Source organism: Anas platyrhynchos, chromosome 2, assembly GCF_047663525.1.
Source record: "Anas platyrhynchos isolate ZD024472 breed Pekin duck chromosome 2, IASCAAS_PekinDuck_T2T, whole genome shotgun sequence".
Lineage (NCBI taxonomy): Eukaryota > Metazoa > Chordata > Aves > Anseriformes > Anatidae > Anas > Anas platyrhynchos.
In genome coordinates, this window is record NC_092588.1 from 97960748 (window position 1) to 97979741 (window position 18994).

General features: G+C 36.4%; 1 protein-coding gene across 7 annotated transcripts in view; it reads right to left on the reverse strand.

Annotated features, from left to right (window-relative positions):
• Positions 1 to 18994, reverse strand: part of BBS9 (Bardet-Biedl syndrome 9) — a 315416-nt gene that overhangs the window by 55490 nt on the left and 240932 nt on the right. For 4 of the 7 annotated variants that reach the window (XM_072033266.1, XM_072033263.1, XM_072033264.1 and 1 more), the window contains one exon: positions 11521 to 11610. The exons of the other annotated variants lie outside the window; for them this stretch is intronic. In XM_072033266.1, coding sequence (XP_071889367.1) covers positions 11521 to 11610 — 90 coding nt within the window. The remainder of the gene's footprint in view (positions 1 to 11520; positions 11611 to 18994) is intronic. 7 annotated transcript variants of the gene reach the window in all.

Consider the following 18994-nt stretch of genomic DNA (forward strand, 5'->3'; position numbering starts at 1 on the left):
TATTCTCTATGATTACCGTTTAACCCATGTATGTGGGGAATGGATGAACTGCAAGGGGCTTTAGTAACCTTACCAGAATATATTTTAAAAAAATACAAATACCGACAGAAGGAAGAGGAAATCATATAATGAAAAGCATGATACACAGCTCAAAACCCTGAAACCAAACTGTTTTCTCTAAACATCTGGCTTTCTTTTAAGGGATTTTATGTCCATAATAATAAATAAGTGAGGTTTAGGAGTGCCAGTTTATTAAGTATTTAAAAATGGCTAAGCCACTGCAGCTGCCTGGATCTCACAGCACGTCCCAAACAGACCAAATGTTCCCTGTTGGTAACACTATATTCAAATACAAGTATTACTATTATGGATTGATAGTAATAAACACAAGGTTTAATTTTAAATGGGGCTTAAAAATCCATTTCCTTCCCTTACCATTTGCTATTTATTTTTTAGCTACTGAATATTCCTGGACAGTTAGCAAAAATCTTAAACATTTCATCACTTTGCAGTGCTGGTGAAGGCTTCAGCTCTAACAGTACAATATTTCAGAATTAAAGTTTCTTTTCTGGAATCAAGTAGGTAAATACATACCATGTCTGTATATTTTTCTTTTCAAACTTTCATTTTAGTTCATGCCTTACCGTTTTAACTCACCAATTCCTATCATCTGCACTGAGTCTGAGGGACAGTGAAAGAACAAGTTTTTAATGTCAGCACCTCTAGCTCCTATTCTCTTGAATAGACCTTTCACTCTTATAAGCCTATAATTGTTTTAATAATTATGATTTAATTTTAAAAAAATTTAGACTCCATTTCTGACACTAGACAATGTTCACATCCTACCAGTTATGACTTTTGACTCTTTATGTAATCATTTGGATGAGTCAACCAGGAATTTTATTGCTTTGAAGGAAATCTCTGTACTGGAGGACAGATGAATTGTTAATAAAACTTGCTTTAGAGAATCACTGCAGATCAAGTGCAGTCTAGAGAAGGAAAAGAAGTTAACTGCAGAGCTGTGAGTGCTCTTGGTTAAATCAACAGTTTATTTATAAGGTTAGTTAGATCCTATACTTATCCAGAGTCCATTTTAGTGACTGGATTGTTAAAAATAAATAAATAAATAAATAAATAAACTTTATTTCCAGTTGCCTGGACATGAAATATGAAAATCACAGAAAAGAAGATTCTTCAAGAGTAGCTGTGTATGACCACCATAAAGACAAAGAGGATGGGGTCTGTTGTAAACATGACAGATATATAAAAACATAAGCTTCTCCCCAGAAATATGCAAATCTCAAATTATTCCAGTGTCATTGACTGTCTCAAGATTAGAAGCAAGATCAAACAAAAGAGGGACTAATTTTGGAGACCCAAAAACCCTAATGAGAAGGTGACTTTTCCCTTCTGCTCATGATAATAAATCCAACATAATGACTTTGAACAGTATGCTACAGCATGCATTCTAGTATTTGGCACGTGAATGGAATTTTTTTGCTCAACATTTTTGCTGTGATATAAAGATGACAATTAAAATAATTCAAGCCAAAAAGTAGTTTTCCTTTAAGAAAAAAAAAAAAAAAAATCAGTCATCTGGAATTTTTGGAAGAGAGTTTTATAATCTAAAAACAGCCTGCATCAGAACTGAGCAAGTTAGCTAGATGAATTATTTTCCTCCACAAGATAGCACAAAAAATACTTTTTTGATTTTGAGCTAATTTTGTTGTGACAAACTACTAGAAAATCAAAGTTTGGAGCATACTAAATACACACTAAACTACTTGTAATTAACAATGGTTTCAAATGTTAATTTAAATTATTTATTTCACAGCATCACAAAAGAGGTTGAATTGAACTAGTTTAATGTGTTTATATTCTAATGAATTATATCAAACTGAAAATTGCCATTCTGCAAGTTTCAGTTTCATTTCTAATGAATTTCAAAAAGTCAATAAAATTTCCTAGAGCATTTGATGTATCATTTTAAAATGCATGAGAAATAGGGTGCTTGTCATTCAAAACTATTAATTCTAGCATATTAGTCAGAATTAGATTGCATTAGAATCACCTAAATAACTATAAAAAATTATCTGAATTAAGAGGTTATTTTCAACTTCTGTGCTAAATGGGTGGTATATTTCATACATGCTCTTCTAGTTACTATTTCAGCAAAGGAAGTTTTTGCCCCCTGAAGTACTTGTAGCTACTCATTTCAAACCTCCTCACCAGAAATACCCACTTCTCCAGACTTGCCTATGATCCGCTTCCTTAACCTATTCCAGACAAAACAAGTGAAGTTAACTTAAGAAAGAATTTTAAATGGTAGGTAGGTGCTTGTTAAGCAAGATCATTTTGACTGAAGCAGTTTAGGCAGCATTCAACAAGTAGTTCCACTCATGAGCCTAAATTGTTGTTAATCTCTGATGGGAAAAAATGAGAAGCAGGAGAGAAAAATGACATGCACCTTTGAAAGGGTTACAGATTGTTATTTCTTCTCCTAACACAGCAGAATGTAAAAGATTGTGGATGTCTGTGACCTACAAGCATTAGACAATCGTACTTGTGAATTAGAATGCATACATCAGGGAATAGAAATCTTTGGAAATGAAAACTTGTCTGGATTAGTTAAGTCTTCAGATACAAGCTTTTAGAATTGCTGATCTTGTTTTCCTGTTTAATCTCTTTATGAGGAAGTCCCCAAGGCTCTCTTTAATTGTATTTGCACAGCAAAGCAATGATACATCACATGTGGCAGCCCAGAAATATTTTCATGCTAATTAGATGGGTTTGTGTAACTCTGATTAGGATACTTCTCCTGTCTTAACTTTACAAGTGGACCTTCAAATTTACATGTCAATGTAACACTTGCAGAATTTGCACTCACAGCTAAGAAATTACATTAGCAAAAATTTACTTCTGAGTTGTTTTAATTTCCTTTGCATAATTACATGAAAACACATTTTCATGTAACAATCTACTGTGGATTTATTCACAAATAAAAGCATGTCTGTTCCCCTGGTGATCACCCATTAGAGTAGTAAAGTACCTAAGATTAAATCCAAACCTGTGCAGAGGCCTAATCCTAAATATCTTTTAAGAAAAGCTGATTGCATTTATTTTAAATTTTACTCATTTGTTGTTACCATTCTGCACAGTTTGCAAGCACAGGCAAGCAATATGAATAGTACATTTTATTCTTTAATCATTCTTAGCATAAGAGAATAAATTCTCAGAGTAGGTACAGTTCTGCATGAAAACTACCACTCAAAGAAACTCTATTTCTTTTGTGAAGCCTTACAGATGTCTATGGGTTTGGGTTTTTGCTTTTAATGTTTATATGATTGACTCTGAGGAGTCCTGGGTGTGGCCATAAAAAAAACTTCTAATGGTTTCTGCTGCAAACGAAAGGCAAATGTTTCAGATTGCATCTAACAAAGTCACTTTATTTTACAAATATTTTTGGAAGGAACCACAATTAAGATTTATTTTGTAATTCTAGACTAGGATGAGCTGCATTTGAATCTGCAAACTCAGATGGAAAAAAAAAAAAAAAAGTAAAATAAAAAATACATGAGTTTCCCATATAACACGAGTTGGTATTTATCTTGCAGCACTGCCACATGAAAATGACAGAAAACCAAACTGCAGCCCCCCAGTAGCCCTAATCTGAGGAAAGGAAATTCACGGGTAGTATAGAAGCACGTTGAGTTTAATTCCTATAAATAGACTCCATACACAGGCAATGCAAAATGTTGATTTTTACAAGCAAGAAAAGTCACTTCACGCCTCAAAAGTAGACACAAAGATTGGTTCCTCAAAAAGCTCAGGTCTGGTTTGTGAGGTTGCACCTAACAAAGCCCTGTAAATTCTTGTTTATATCTATCTTACATACAAATATATCCACTCTTATGTACTAACAGTAGTATAAATGTTCATAGGTATCCTAATATCTTGATCTATTCTGTATTTGGGTAATGATCATAATCACACTAGATTCTTTGTATCATGTATACCAGCTTTTTTATAGGTATTTTCTTAAGATACAGTTGTATAGAAGACAAAATACGTAAACAAGTAAAAGTTACTTAGGCATGTTCATATATACTTGGCTGATTTAGGGATTGCATACTTGGCAGGAGTCTGACCTCCAAAAACAATACAGTTCTTTTTCCATTTTCGTAATATATTATTTTAATTATGTACACCAAGTAACAAGCCAACATGGAACATTTCTGTTCAAATTAGCCCTGTGCAGAAACGTCCAAAATATGCTATCAGTATTATGCACCACAACTGTTAGACACAGATGCAGAAAGTCGTCAAAAGATCATCTTATAATTGGTTTGCACTGGTTTCTGCCATTGCCAACATGTGTTTCAAGTCAGATGTGCTGGTTTGAATGTATACCCCGTGCCTTTCATACTGTGGTAGAATATATCAAAGCTTTTACACTACTTTCAAAAGCCAGTTTAATAAAAGCAAATGAGCCAGTGACATTTGTAAAAGAAACAGCACTAGGCGCCCAAATTCCATTACATTTCAAAGGAATTTAAGAGCTCAACTCCCTTTAGGTCTTTAATGTAGGTTAGCTACATACCAGTTATCAAAACAGTAACTATTTGATACCCACTTGTGTAAAGAAAGATGAGTGCCAAGAGGCAGCTTGAGCATCTTAAAGTCAGTGATTTACATATATCAATTTAACTTTATACACAGTGCCTCCACAGTCATTACCTAATAACTACTTTATTGCTTCCTGTCAGTGGCCTCCTCCACTGTACCACAGCCTTTAAATAATGCACTCAGGCTCCTACACCTCTTCCACATCACAGGCCTAGCACTGGATCACTAACCAAGCAATTGTAATCCTAGGATAAGAGTTCAGAAAAAAAAAACTGAAAACCAGGAGAGCTATCCTTTCAAAAGGATTTGGGAGAATTTTCAAATTAAATCAATTGGGTACACCCAAAATATTATTATTTTTTTATTATTTTTAATATACTGACTTTATAACAGTAAAAATAGTCTGAGACTCTACATTTTCTCTGAAAGAGGGAGATATTTGACAAGTGGAGGCTCACATGTTTTCCAGGATATCTTTCTGCTGTCCCTGGGCATGGTTCTTTAATCCCATCTAAGCAGTTTTTCCATTCTTGAAGCGTGTGATTCTTCTTACACTTCGTAGGAAAAGCAATTGCCATTCTTATCACCCATACAGTGACAGCATGCAGCATTTAACACAAAAGTGAAGAAAACAAATCTATACTCCCTCGTACAGATCAGCAAGAAAGAAACTGACAGCAAAACCTAGAGGCTGACCTCATGTTGTTTTGTAACATAAGCACTTTCCACCCAAAGGGCAAAAGTCAAGGAGAGTTTGATTGCGGAGTCAAAATAGTCCTACCACTCTGTTATTTTAGCCTCCCTTTCCTCCTCCTTATTATTCCACTCAACATAATCTACAATGTTTAGTGATAAACCTGCTGGCACACAATTTATAGAGAAACAACACTTGACTCTCTCTCAGCCGCTTATCTTTTTAAGCAATCAAATTAAAAATAATAATAATAATAATTACAATATATAGTGTCTCCTTGGTGTCTAGACTTTTTTTTTTATTTTTCCTTTTTTCCCCTTCCTGGTATGTGCATGGGACTTTAAGCGGAGCAATAGCAAACAGTTTTCCTTCCCAAAAGGACATAAGAGATGTTTTACACAGATCTGAAGGCAACTTGCAATGCATGGTTAACAGTGAAAAGTAATTGCAAAAAAACAGTAAGATCAAGTATCTTTGCCTGTTTTGAAGAAACCAAAGCCATTAACTTTATACCATTAATTAAGAATTTGTATCACCTTGAACACAGTTCAAACAAAACAGAGATAATTCCCTTATAAGAATAATTTAAAGCAATAACAACAACCTTATTTTATAATTAGGCAACTGTTAGGAAAGCAAAAGGGAAGTAAAAAAAAAAAAAAAAGAAAAAAAAAGGAAAAAAACTACTAAGGAAATGACTTTCTTATTCTTATGAATCTGGGAAAGACCAGTGAATGATGTGTGGATGTGTGATAAAAACAATGAAGAATGTGAAAGGTGTTTTTTAACTACTTCAGAAAAATAAATTCCATCACTGATTGACAAAGCAACATCTTCAGCACTTCTACATTATTATATCATGCATCGTACTATGAAACAGCATAACTAATCTGATTTTATAATTGGAAATATATGGATATGAACTTATGGAGAATATGATTTTTTATTATTATTAATTGTAACCAGTACCCCAGCACTACATTATGACTTGGACCTTTTAAAAGTCAACTTGCTATTCCGTCATTAATATAACCAGTCATTAAAAAGGCACTTTCCACTCAAATTTAATTTCTAGACCAATGCTGACCACCTTCACAGTTAGACTGGTGATACAGCTTCTTACAGAGATCATAATACAGTGCTGTATTTGGGTTTCTCATTTTGTGTCCATTAACATGACCAAAAAAGAGCTGAAGTGCTTCTATGAAGGTGTCAAAGAAACACTGAACACTGGATTGCAAAAATACTAACTATTGCAACCTGCATTCTAGAAAAATAGAGGCCAGAGAGATTGTTATCATATTTGTGAATTAAACATAGTTGGTGGTTTGGTTTTTTGTTGTTGTTGTTGTTTGTTTGTTTTTTTTTGCTAAATGACTTTCACAGGAAAACAAAACTCGTTAATGCATAGGGAGCTTTAACTCATACTAGACAAAGTAGGGAAATAGTGTTTTGACATAATGAAACAAACGCAGAAAAGTTATTTTAAATTTCATCAATAATTTTAGAATTTTAAGATTTTTCAATTCTCTGTAGCTTGGGCAGAAAAAGATCCAGATTTGCACATCTAAAAAATGTCGAAGAAAGAATAATATCAGCTAATTCCAAACACAGATTCTACATGCGTATACATGGATGGCACATAAGATGGTAAGAAACTTATCTGATATTTTCTTATGACAGCCTGAGTTTGCTGAGCTGAAATTTACCAAATCAGTGATTTACTTCCTTTTTCATAGTTAAAAAAAATAAAATCATGTCTGATTTACAATTTTTCATTCTAAAAGTCCTAAAACCTACCAATGATATTACTGTTATATTCTAAAGTACAAAAAAAAAACAAAAGTCTTTAAGGAAACTCTTTTTCTATTATTTTAAATTTAAACTAGCTTTTCATCAATAAGTCCCACGGGGTTTTGAAATTCAACTTATTCAGCATCCATAGTCAACATATGGTGTCCATTGAAGCTGACTGTTAAAAAAAATATATTCAAATTGAGTATACTTGACAAAGATCTTGGCTTTCTGAGAGAACAAAGCTGAGCACTTTCTACTACATTTCTTCAACATGTATCTTATCTGTTTTTCATAGCTTTCTAACACATATTAAAGGACAATATGAAATAAGAATAACACTATCCTAAAACCTAGAGAAAGTACACTTTTACAAACAGTGGCAATAACTTGACTTGGCACATACATCAATAGGAATGAATATTCTTGTGTGCTGGCCATATGCAAGCTGTGTACAGCATTGGAACTATGGAGAAATAGCCAGGGGATTCATTTATATCTGTTTTTTGCAGATGAGACAATTTATTAATATGAAAATTCATGGGGTGCATGGCTGTAAATCTTTGACAGAAAATTATACATGGAGACTGAAAAAGCCACACAATTATTGTAATACTTCGAGCCTACCAATTAACATCTCAGAGCTGCTACACCATCAGTACGAGGTGCCAAAGACGTAAATCTCCTCATTGAATGAAAATTAAAATATTTACGTAAAAACATGAGAAAAAATTATTTAATTAGAGAACAAAACCCTTGCATTACAACCAATTGATTTATGATATTATTTTTTTCAATCTGTGAGACAACAGTATTTTTCATTGTATTTCTCTGGAATAAATATCTTTCCCATCACAGTGAACACACTACTAATACATCAAAGGGCTTCAGAAAGGTAAATTTGATGATATTCCTTAAATACCCCATCAATTGAACCAAAACTTGACTAATTGCAAGCATCCTGCCTTCCTAAGCACTCAGAAAGAAACAGGCTCACCTCAGCAGAGTTTTACCAGTAAGAGACTGCCTCCTGCTAAGACAAAATATTTTATGATATTATGTAGGGCAATGTACAGAATTCACAGTACTAATTAATAAACTAATGCATTTGTACAAGAAGATCATCCCTTTACAGAACAGAATCTTAAACACATTTAATTAAACACAGGGCGACGAAGCTGGTGAGGGGCCTGGAGAACAAGTCCTACGAGGAGCGGCTGAGGGAGCTGGGCTTGTTCAGGCTGGAGAAGAGGACGCTCAGGGGCGACCTTATTGCTCTCTACAGATACCTTAAAGGAGGCTGTAGAGAGGTGGGGGTTGGCCTGTTTTCCCACGTGCCTGGTGACAGGACGAGGGGGAATGGGCTTAAGTTGCACCAGGGGAGTTTTAGGTTGGATGTTAGGAAGAACTTTTTTACTGAAAGGGTTGTTAGGCACTGGAACAGGCTGCCCAGGGAGGTGGTGGAGTCACCATCCCTGGAAGTCTTCAAAAAGACGTTTAGATGTAGAGCTTAGGGATACGGTTTAGTGGGGACTGTTAGTGTTAGGTTAGAGGTTGGACTCGATGATCTTGAGGTCTCTTCCAACCTAGAAATTCTGTGACTCTGTAATTCATTCCTGCCCATAAGCCTCCTCAGTGATTTGGACAAGCCTTTAAAATTCTCTTTGCCTGTAGTTTGTGTTCTCCTGAGGTGGGAGGTTCTGCAGTATCCTGAAGCAATGGCTGTCTTCAAGACCCACCATTTGGTATTCCTATTTCACTGTTTGAGTTCAGGCTACCCACACACCTTGCCTGTCCAGCAGCAATGAGGTCAAGCTCCTGCCAGCCCTCCTTCCTAATCACCAGTCTAATGACAACATTTTAAGGGCAGGCAAGATTAACAAGCCCCTGGGCCAGGCAGCATGCCTAGCTTTCCATGTGGCAGATAAGTGAGTATAGGATGTCCTCAAAGTTTCCTTTACAGGGATCTCACTGAGCTGCCCTGGGTTCAACACTGAAGATAACCAACACCTAAGTTCAACAGATGTCAAACCTGATCCTTGCGCTTTCTGTGCACAGCAGGAGCAGACAGAACTTCAGTATTCATATTTTCCAATGGAGAAAACAGGAATTCTCAGTTCTCCAATTTGTAAGGCTTAAAAGGTCAAATAGCTATCTTAGGCAGTATACCACTTAAAAATTATGGCCTCAGTCCAGACAGCCTAAATTCTACTTATGTTCCTATGCCACAACCTGTGTCATAAACCTTCAGAACCACCTGGACAACATAAAGCACAAGGTAGAGATGTGTTAGGTAGAATTTAGGTTACCTATATTTGTTGTTGGTCCCCCAAGAAGAGACTTAAGTAATTAAGCATCTATTGAGGCGACAGAGTCAAATTTCTCCAAAGTGTAACTACAAGTTTACATAAAGAACAGAAGCTTGTATTAACAGCTAGTGCAACCAACTACTAGGATTTTGCAGCATATATAAAGGAGCAAGGCACATGTGTGCCTTCTCCAGTCCCAGACTAGAGGTTACATCACTTTTATGGAAGTAGGAGACAGGAATGAGTTCCTTTTTTAGCTGGAATCAAAAACATGCTGTGCTCCTCTCAGAATATTCCACTGCCAGGCTGCTAACAATTTTCATCTGAGAACCTTCCCCTCTCGAGCATGTTGAGCAATTTGCATTATATAGTCACTATTTATAAAATAAAAATCTTCCCAGAAGTACTATCAGTTTGTAGCTTTTGCCCTCCCACTGAGAGAAGTAGAGATTCGGCTGCAGAATAGCAAGACTTCAAGCATGCTAAAATTACTACATTGCATGCACACTAACACTGTCGTCTTGTACTGCATTATCTTCCTTCCACTTCCTCCTGTTTCGTACTCTGACTGAAAGCTCAGGCACAGTATCCCTTCCTGCTCTCAATATGTACAGCGCCTACTATCACAGGGTCATGGCCTGTGAAATGAATCCCAATGCACTACAACATTGTAAACCACCATCAGGCCTGTCAGAGCAAATTAACTGAGTATATTTTGGTGATGCATAGTTCCCAATTGCATCTTAAGCAGTTTTTCTTACTGATTTATTAAAGTCAGTTTTCCACAGTGAATTAGATGGATATTAGTGCAAATTATTGAAATTCCGCTTTACTTATGCAAAACACTTCACAAGTAGATGCTCTGCTGCTGCAAAATTGCTTCAACAGAGCAATTTATAATACTGTCTGCCCCTTTATCCACACCAGCCTCGCCCTCCTCATAAACACTCCAGTTGTGAGTGTCTGACTTGATGCGTATGTTTACCTGAAGTCTCCATTCTGTGGAAGAAAGTATCTATCAGGCTGGATGCCAGAACACTTAGTGAAGTTTCTCCCTTGTACCTTGACACTGTACATGCCTTAGATAGGCAGGTGGAGATGATGAGAGAAGGTTACAGCCTATTCATCTTTGCTTTTTTATTATTGTCAAAATTATACCATATATTTCAGCCATGAGACAGGAATGGATGGAGTCTGCAGGACCTCACTGGCATATACAAGATTTTCTCAACAGTAGATGGTTGCTACAGCTTAGTTAGGACATTAATAATTTAAGAAGCTTCCTTGTAACCTCCATGGGAAATGGAGAACTGAGAGAAGTGATGGAATTTCCTGATAACCATGGCATCCTACCCTGTATTTTAGCATAAACACTGTTGACAACAACAGTGAACCAGAAGTAATACTTTACCACTTTGCAGCAGCAACAGGGAACTTCAACCTACTTTCCACTTTTCCTCATTATAACAACTGATATGCAACTTAGAGTCCTACAGTTATAGAGCTGAGTACAAATATAAAAACAGAGAATACAGAGCAAAGCAGGATTATTTCAAAAGTTTATAACCATTCTTAACAGTTCTCTTATTACACATACATATGACAAATACTATAATTAACAATATCTTTATCTTACTCCTATTTTTATAGAGTAATTACATCAAAATTTCACATACTGTATAAAATTATGTACATTATGTATATTATGTATAAACCATATATCTCTTTTAGCCCACCTTTACTGCAAACTACAGGTAGTCATAACAATAACATTATGACTTAAAAATAAAAACAAACAAACAAAAATCCTCTTGATTGTACTGGCAAATAGACGGAGAGACATGATAACCTCAAATACACACCCCTCAAATGTGTACAATTTTTACAACAACCGTCTACTTTTTTTTTTTGTTTTAATCTGAATTGAGAAATGTATACTACATTACTTTTAGCTATGTCCCCACCACCACTTTTACTTAAGTTTGCAAGCATGCAAGCACAGCTTTAAATACCTGGTGAAAATGATTTTTATGTAAGGAATAGGATGTCAGGTCATGGACTCAAAATAAATAAATAAATAAAATCCATGCCACCTACCCAACAATACGCTTCCACTGTTTAATGAGCAGACCTCACAGACTTTCAGGGGGGTTTGATTTTCCATGTGATTCCAGAGATTGTGAGAATCTGAAAGGAAGAAGTGATCTGCACAAGTAGCTGCACATCAAGGTATCATCTGATTGAACATGACGTAATGAGTATAATGCCATTATGTTTTTTGTCTATTTTTCCTGTCTTTGATGTATTCAGAATTTGTCAAAAACATACTTCAGGACTGAAGAAAAGGGACTAGTGCTGTTTAATATCTTTGTCAATGGTATAGACAGTGGGATCAAGTACACCCTCAGCAAATTTGCAGGTGACACCGAGCTGAGTGGTGCAGCAAATACAACAGAAGCAAGGGATGCATTCAGAGGGACCTGGACAAGCTTGAGAAGTGGTCCCACATGGACTTAAAGAGGTTCAACAAGTCCAAGTGCAAGGCGCTGCACCTGGGTTGGGGCAATCCCAGGCATGAGTACAGACTGGGAGAAGAACTCATTGGGAGCAGCCTTGCAGAGAGAGACCTAGGGGTTCTGGCAGACGAAAAGCTCAACGTGAGCTAGCAGTGCACATTTGCCGCCCAGAAGGCCAACTGTGTCCTGGGCTGCATCAACAGAGGGGTGGCCATCAGGGCAAGAGAGGTGATTGTGCCCCTTGTGAGGGGAATAGTGCCCTTGTGAGGCCCCACTTGGAGTACTGCTTCCAGGTCTGGAGCCCCCAGCAGAAGAAGGAAAGATCTGTTAGAGGGGGTCCAGAGGAGGGCCATGAAGATGATCAGAGGGCTGCAGAGCCTCTACTATGAAGAAAGACTGAGAGAGCTGGTGCTGTTCAGCCTGGTGAAGAAAAGTCTCCAAGGAGACCTCACTGTGTCCTTTCAGTAACTGAAGGGCGTTTATAAAAACAATGGAGAGTGACTTTTTACACAAGCAGATAGTGACAGGACAAAGGGGGATGGTTTTGAACTAGACAACCTGATCTAGTGGGCGATCTCATGGCAGAAGGGTTGGAACTAGATGGTCTTTAACGTCCCTTCCAGCCCAAGCCATTCTGTGATTGTATTCAAACCAGGACCACTGCAGATAGCTTTTAGTTGGACCAAACCAGGCAGCTGATCATGACTTACATTACACTACTGTTGTGCTTCTGTGAAGTCTGAATATAGACCCTGGTGTCTTAGTAACAGTGCCAGACACACCGAGTTGCTCGTGCCTTCTGTCAGGCCATTAAAACATGCTACAGGCCTCAAATCAGGTCCACAAGGAGCCATTTTATGTGACCGCCCGAGCCAGCGAAGGTGGCAGGCAGCAAGTGCATGCTGATGTGCCTGCCTCATCATGAGAGGTTTAGTCACTGCTAACCACGCCAGCTGGACTCAGAAGTGAGCTTAATAAAGTGGTTCACTGCAGTGATCATGCCTGGTTCTTGCTGGCATGGAATACTTTCATCTCTAAATGTCACTGCTAGCAGGTTAGTAAGGCCTTTCCACTCTTCCCCTCACCCCAGTGGGTGAACAGAAATGTGGAAATTCCACCTACAAAAAACCACACACAAAAAGAAAAAAAAAAAAAAAAGAGAGAGAGAGAGAGAGAAGAAGGAGAAAAGGAAAAAATATCCTTTTTGACATTGTTTGCTGCTGGCATAAACTGGTAGTCCAATTCTAGCTCCACAAGGAAACAACAAAAATAAGCCTGTCTTCTGTGGTCAGTTATAATTGCTCAAATGTTGGAATTATTTTCAATGCAAGTTCATCCTGCAAAGGTTTTCTTGGAATGTGTTAGGGAAATACCAGGCAAGGAAGTAACTTCTTGTTAGACAACCCGAAGAAACGTACAGACAAGAGAGACATAACCAACTTGTTGCTTGCCAGGAAAGCTGCATGTAAATGCCACAGAAAGTCCTGAAGAAGGGTATAAGATTCACGGCCTTGTAGGTTACTAAATTCCTTCTCTGGCTGTGGCTTGTGAGTTTTGAACACTCTATTGTACTTCAGGAAAAGAACCGATCTCTAGACAGGTACCAATGCTATTTAGACCTTGTTCAGAGCTTTTGACCAAGCAATACCAGCATGATTTACAATACTGGTAAACATTCATATTCTTATATCAGAAATAGAAACAACCAAGGTTAGCAGCAAGATTTTGAGAAGGCATCTTTGAATCTTAATGCCACAGTTGACTAAAATACTCCTAGCTCTCACTGCTCCCAGTGAATAAATAAGAATAAATGATGTTTAGCAGTTCCAAAAATCAACTTAATGTTGTACCAAAAAGTTTATTACTTCCCAATTTTGGCACCTTGTATCAGAGTGGCTTTTATAAAATTCTTATCTGTTTCACTGCACATCAAAAAAGCCAATGATAAAGAAAAATGAAATGTAGAACTATTTTTCATTCCTCAGCCATCTATTTGCACATGTCTGCTGACCACGGAACTTGTTTTATTTGCAAGGGCAGAAGGGAACAATAACAGTTCACCAACAAAAAGGAAAATAGAAGAAATACAGAATCACACATAGCACTCACCAGCTTCCTTTTGACAATCAAAGAAAAAAAAAAAAAAAAGCATATTTCCATTGTGGATAATTAAATTTGAAGCTCAGGTCATCTTCCTGCCTTCTTGTTGGCAGAATTAAGTTAAGAAGCAAGTCCTAGTTTCCCACTTCAAACATTTATGCCATATTCAAATGTAGAATATAGTTTCCTTATTTGCATCCATCAAAGAAACAATAAAGATACAAAATGGGCTTTTAGAAATGTGAAGATCATAAATTCAACCACATTTTAAAGGAAAAAATTTTCACACTTGTTTATATGTTTACAGTATCTAAATAGGAAATGGGACTTATTTTGCTTCTATTCTTTCTGGATACAGGTCATATGTGTCTTTCAGCTAATTTGCCTCAACCATGGCCTCAGTAAAGATTGCCAAGACTTCACAAAGCTGTTTCCAAGTTTGGAATATGGACAGGAAAACTGTTTTAATATATGCCACGGAAACACTGAGGAGCTTCTGTATTATAATATTTGAGTTCTACCTGAAGCTGAGATTCAATAAGGTCTTGTTTCTTTGCAAAAGAAGCAACTTCCTTCGAAATATAACACAGGTATTTCTTTAACATAAATAAACCAGTAAGTGTTATAGGATAGAGCCATTCACAGTATCATTTCAAGACTACAGTCATGCAAAATATTTTGCTCCATCTCACAAGAAGCAACATAATTATATAAACCATACAGAAAACAATGCAGGACTGAGTCAGCATTTTCTGCCAGGAAAAATACTGTACAACTTACCAGCTACTGAGAACCGGAGATAGTGAATTTTTAAAAAAAAAAGCAAATATATGATTTGGGATCTCAGTGTGTCCTTAAAGTAGAGTGGGAATAGCATCAGGTGGTTCCAGCCAGGGTTACTGGAGACAACTCGTGCCAGTTCTACACCTCAGAGCAGGAAATGCAATCATGTTTAAATGTCTGCTTCACTGCATCCCTGGACCTTTTGCTGACTTTTAGTGACTCAATAATTTCTAAATCAGACCTTTTAGTGACTCAATAATTTCCATTTCCTAAACGCATTTGCACATCAAAACTTTAGACTGAGATCTCTTTTTTTAATATTATGATAATAGTGGTAAACTGATGCTGTCATTTTACACAAATGGTACTTACAGCAGTAAAATTTTACCTCATAGATGGTGCAGGGATTTGGGTGCTGCATTTTAACCAAACAGGCCAAGTGTATCACAGCACTGAGACAGAGTCAAATTTTGGCTCGAACCAAATGTGATAAACAGAAGCATGATGAAAAAGCTCAAGTCCCACATTCTTTTTAATTATTTGCATCCACATGAAAACACTAACAATTTATCTTTCAGGTGCAATGAATTTTTCCCTACCCTACAGAGCAGACCTGTTAGGTGTGACCTTCATATTGGATCTACAATAGCCATCTCTCTAAATAAATTCCTTGTGAGTTCCCTAATAAGAAAGAATTGGTCCAGAGACTGAACTGAAAATATTTTGACTAGATACTGAGCTCACTTTTCTAGAAACCCTGAAAAGTAGCGTACCATGTAGCTGGAAATAGAACAGCTTGAGGTAGACTACTAGACTGAATCTCTTAAAAACAAACAAAACAAAACAAACAAAAAAACATTTATTCCAATACAGAAGCTGACTTACACCGATAGCAGATTCTCAAAAGCAGAGAATTTCTGTAACAGTAAAGCGAGCTCTTAAAATAAAAACTGGTTGATGAACCAAAAAAAAAAAAAAAGTCAAGTAATTCATAATGGTGGCATCAAATGATTTTATTCAGAATTATTATCAATCGCTCAGCTTCTTTCTCTTCCTTTGAGCTTAATTTGAAGAGAAGTTAGAGCCATCAGCCACCTTCAATGTTTGAAAAACCACGGCTTTTCACAGTCAGGAAAGTGATTCATGTTACATGTGAATGTCCAGTATGTCCTTGTAACTAGTGACTTTGCTGTAAAATGTAACACTTAAAATAATAATACTATGGTCTAACAAACTAAAAATGGGATTCAAACAAGGAAATTCTATCTTTTAGTCCTTAATGCTTCCTCAAACTTTTTCAGTTCATGTAATGTGTCTGCTTTAATTTCTCTTTGTATACAGAGATCTAATAATCATTACCAGTGGCACAGTGCTGTTGTGTTAATGAATCTATGAAATGATTATGCACAGTTCTGCAAAATGATTGTGCAAGAGCCTTTCATGGATGGGTGGAACTACTCCTCTCTAGCCCCCTGAAATCCTGATTAATTTACACAGCTACCTCTTGCAAAATACTGTCAAACCTTGGTTTGACATTATGCATCAAGGAGTTAGTATCATTCCTGGGACAGGAAGTAAGGCAGAGAAATTACAGATGCATTACAGAAAATTAATCAGAATTTGCTAAGTTCTTTACTGAATAAATCTGACAACATTTGGGGGGGGGGGGGGAGGGGAGACGGGAGGGGCAGGGGAAGATTCACTGATACTTCCATAAAGCCTAATAGCAATACAATATAACCAGGTCTGATTGCCTGTACAAAGCAGAGATATCAAAATGGACTAGCCATCTGCATTTGGCAGACACCCTTTAACAAGAACAGCCAAACTGCTATTGCCAGTCCAGTGACTTCTGCAGCTATCACTATATTGAAAGCAATTTTGGGAGGTTTAACTTTAGACTTTCTTCTACATTATCAATGAGCTTTCCTTTGTTGTGCCTCTCAGCCGTTTTTCCTATCAGGAGATTAAGAGCATTCAAACAATACCACCTAAATGGATGAAAGTACTAAAAAAAATAAAAGACAGCAAAAAGGGAAAAAACATGAATGTGATCTAGATGCTTTGTGTAGTTTTCAAGATCACAGCCACACAGTGAAACTCTTTCTCCCAAAGAAAATGCAACTTCCAACAATTTTTCAATGCTTTAGATGTAGTGTTTTCAATCTACAACAGTAACAATTTCCTACCCTGGTGAAGAACTAAGTTTAAATACAAAACCTTTGTGATAGTTAAAGGTTTAATTTAAGAGTATGGAATCTTTACTCTTCACCAATTATAATATATTTATACAACATATTTTATAGAGAGCAAATCAAAGAAGAAAATGCCAACATAAAATAATACATTAGCACCAAAGTAACTTTTTTTTTTCCTGCTGCTGCTAATTCTGACAAAGTTAGTACCATTTGCCTTAGTGTGGGACTAATATTTTCAAAGTATTCTAATATTTTCAAAGTATTAAACTGAATGAGGAGGTCTGTAGAATTTGTCAGCCTATTAGAAAAAACTAGCCTATGGATCTCATTATGAAAGAGGAAGGTCACGAGAAATTATCAAGATTTCACTGAGCCTTCTTGATAAAAGTGTACCCCTCTGACCTTTCCTTTTCCTGCACTTGCAAGAAAGTTATTCCGTACAAACTTTTTTTTATTTTTGAAATGCTTAAAGCTCCTAAAGAGTACCGGACTGTTTATTTTTCCAGCTGTAAAAATAGCAAGCAGTACTAACAATATACCTTCTTGACATTTGCATGTAATTATATTGCTTACAAATGCTAAAATGATAGTAAATTACTCCTCTTCTTCCCAGCAGCAACAGCAAAGTTTTCTGCATATCATTACATATTTAGACATATAATCGTTTAAATTATGTTGTAAATTACCTTTTTTTCCAGTATCCCCATGCTACCAGATGAATGAATGTGAAGAGAAGATGTTGTCATTCTCTTAAGTGACATGATATTCCACAGGATTAATTTCCACTACACCTTTGCTTTTTGTAGTGTTGTTACTGTTAGCAATCACTGTTAACGTTATATTAAATATATTTAGCACAAATTTTTGCCACATCACCAAGGCAATGAGAAAATACTAAGGAAAGAAAAGAATGAATAGCTAGAAAATGAAAACAAACCAAACCATGGTCCAGTGAACTCTGACTTTGCTTTAAACACATTAGCAAATATGTACCTCACTGCCTCATTTCTCCCACATTTCATAAAGTGCTCTATTAACCCCTTCCCTTTGGTTGTGGGTGGGAGCTCAGTGCGCTGATAAGGTTTCAAAAAACCAGACAGCCTTTAATGAGTTAACTTTTCTTGCACAAAGGTGAAGAGTTTTGCTGACCCAGTGCGAGTTGAGTTGAATAAAATTCAATTCTGCTGCAGTCAACAGGAAAGTAGGAAGGAAAATAGGATTTAACAAACAAAGCATAAAAAGTCCACAGCAGGAAATCATTATTTGAGCAATTGTTCACTTTGTTAAGAGACTGGACTGTATTAATATCTATCAGGGCATACTGCTGTGTTTGTGGTTTCTCTTTAGTGCCACGTCTGGTCTAATTAGCTACAAAGTGGTTGTATAGGCAAGAGAAATCTGCAATTGTGTGAGGTTTCCAAAGAATACAGAATACATATGTCATTGATGCATAATCTGGCACCAGCTCATTCTGGTTAAAGTTTGAGTGGTTGACTAAAATTAAATCAATACTAAAGGAAGCTCAGAAAGCCAATAGAAGTGGTTTACAAAAATAGTTTCACTGACCATTACAGCTGCTATGGATTAGGCATGTTAAACGGTTCAGTTCGAGCTAACATTTTTGGTATAAATACACACAAATAACTGCAGCCACGGTATTCTGCCTGCATGTTTGCAGTTAAAAGCATTCTAGGAACACACACAACATTGTTCCAAGTTACCACTTTACAATTATCAATTTCAGTTGTTTCTCACCACAAGAAGGTTAAATTAAGATATATATAAGACACCACAGTTAAGAAATAGGTTTTTTGTCAAAAATCATGTGAACTGCTGGGGATAGACTGACTTTCTGTAACATTTTGCAGATCTAAGATCCTTACTCACACAATGGCTATCATCATTATATTATTCAACATCAAAAAGCTGTCAATAATAACCAGTGAACAAGATAACACCAATAATGTTTTCACT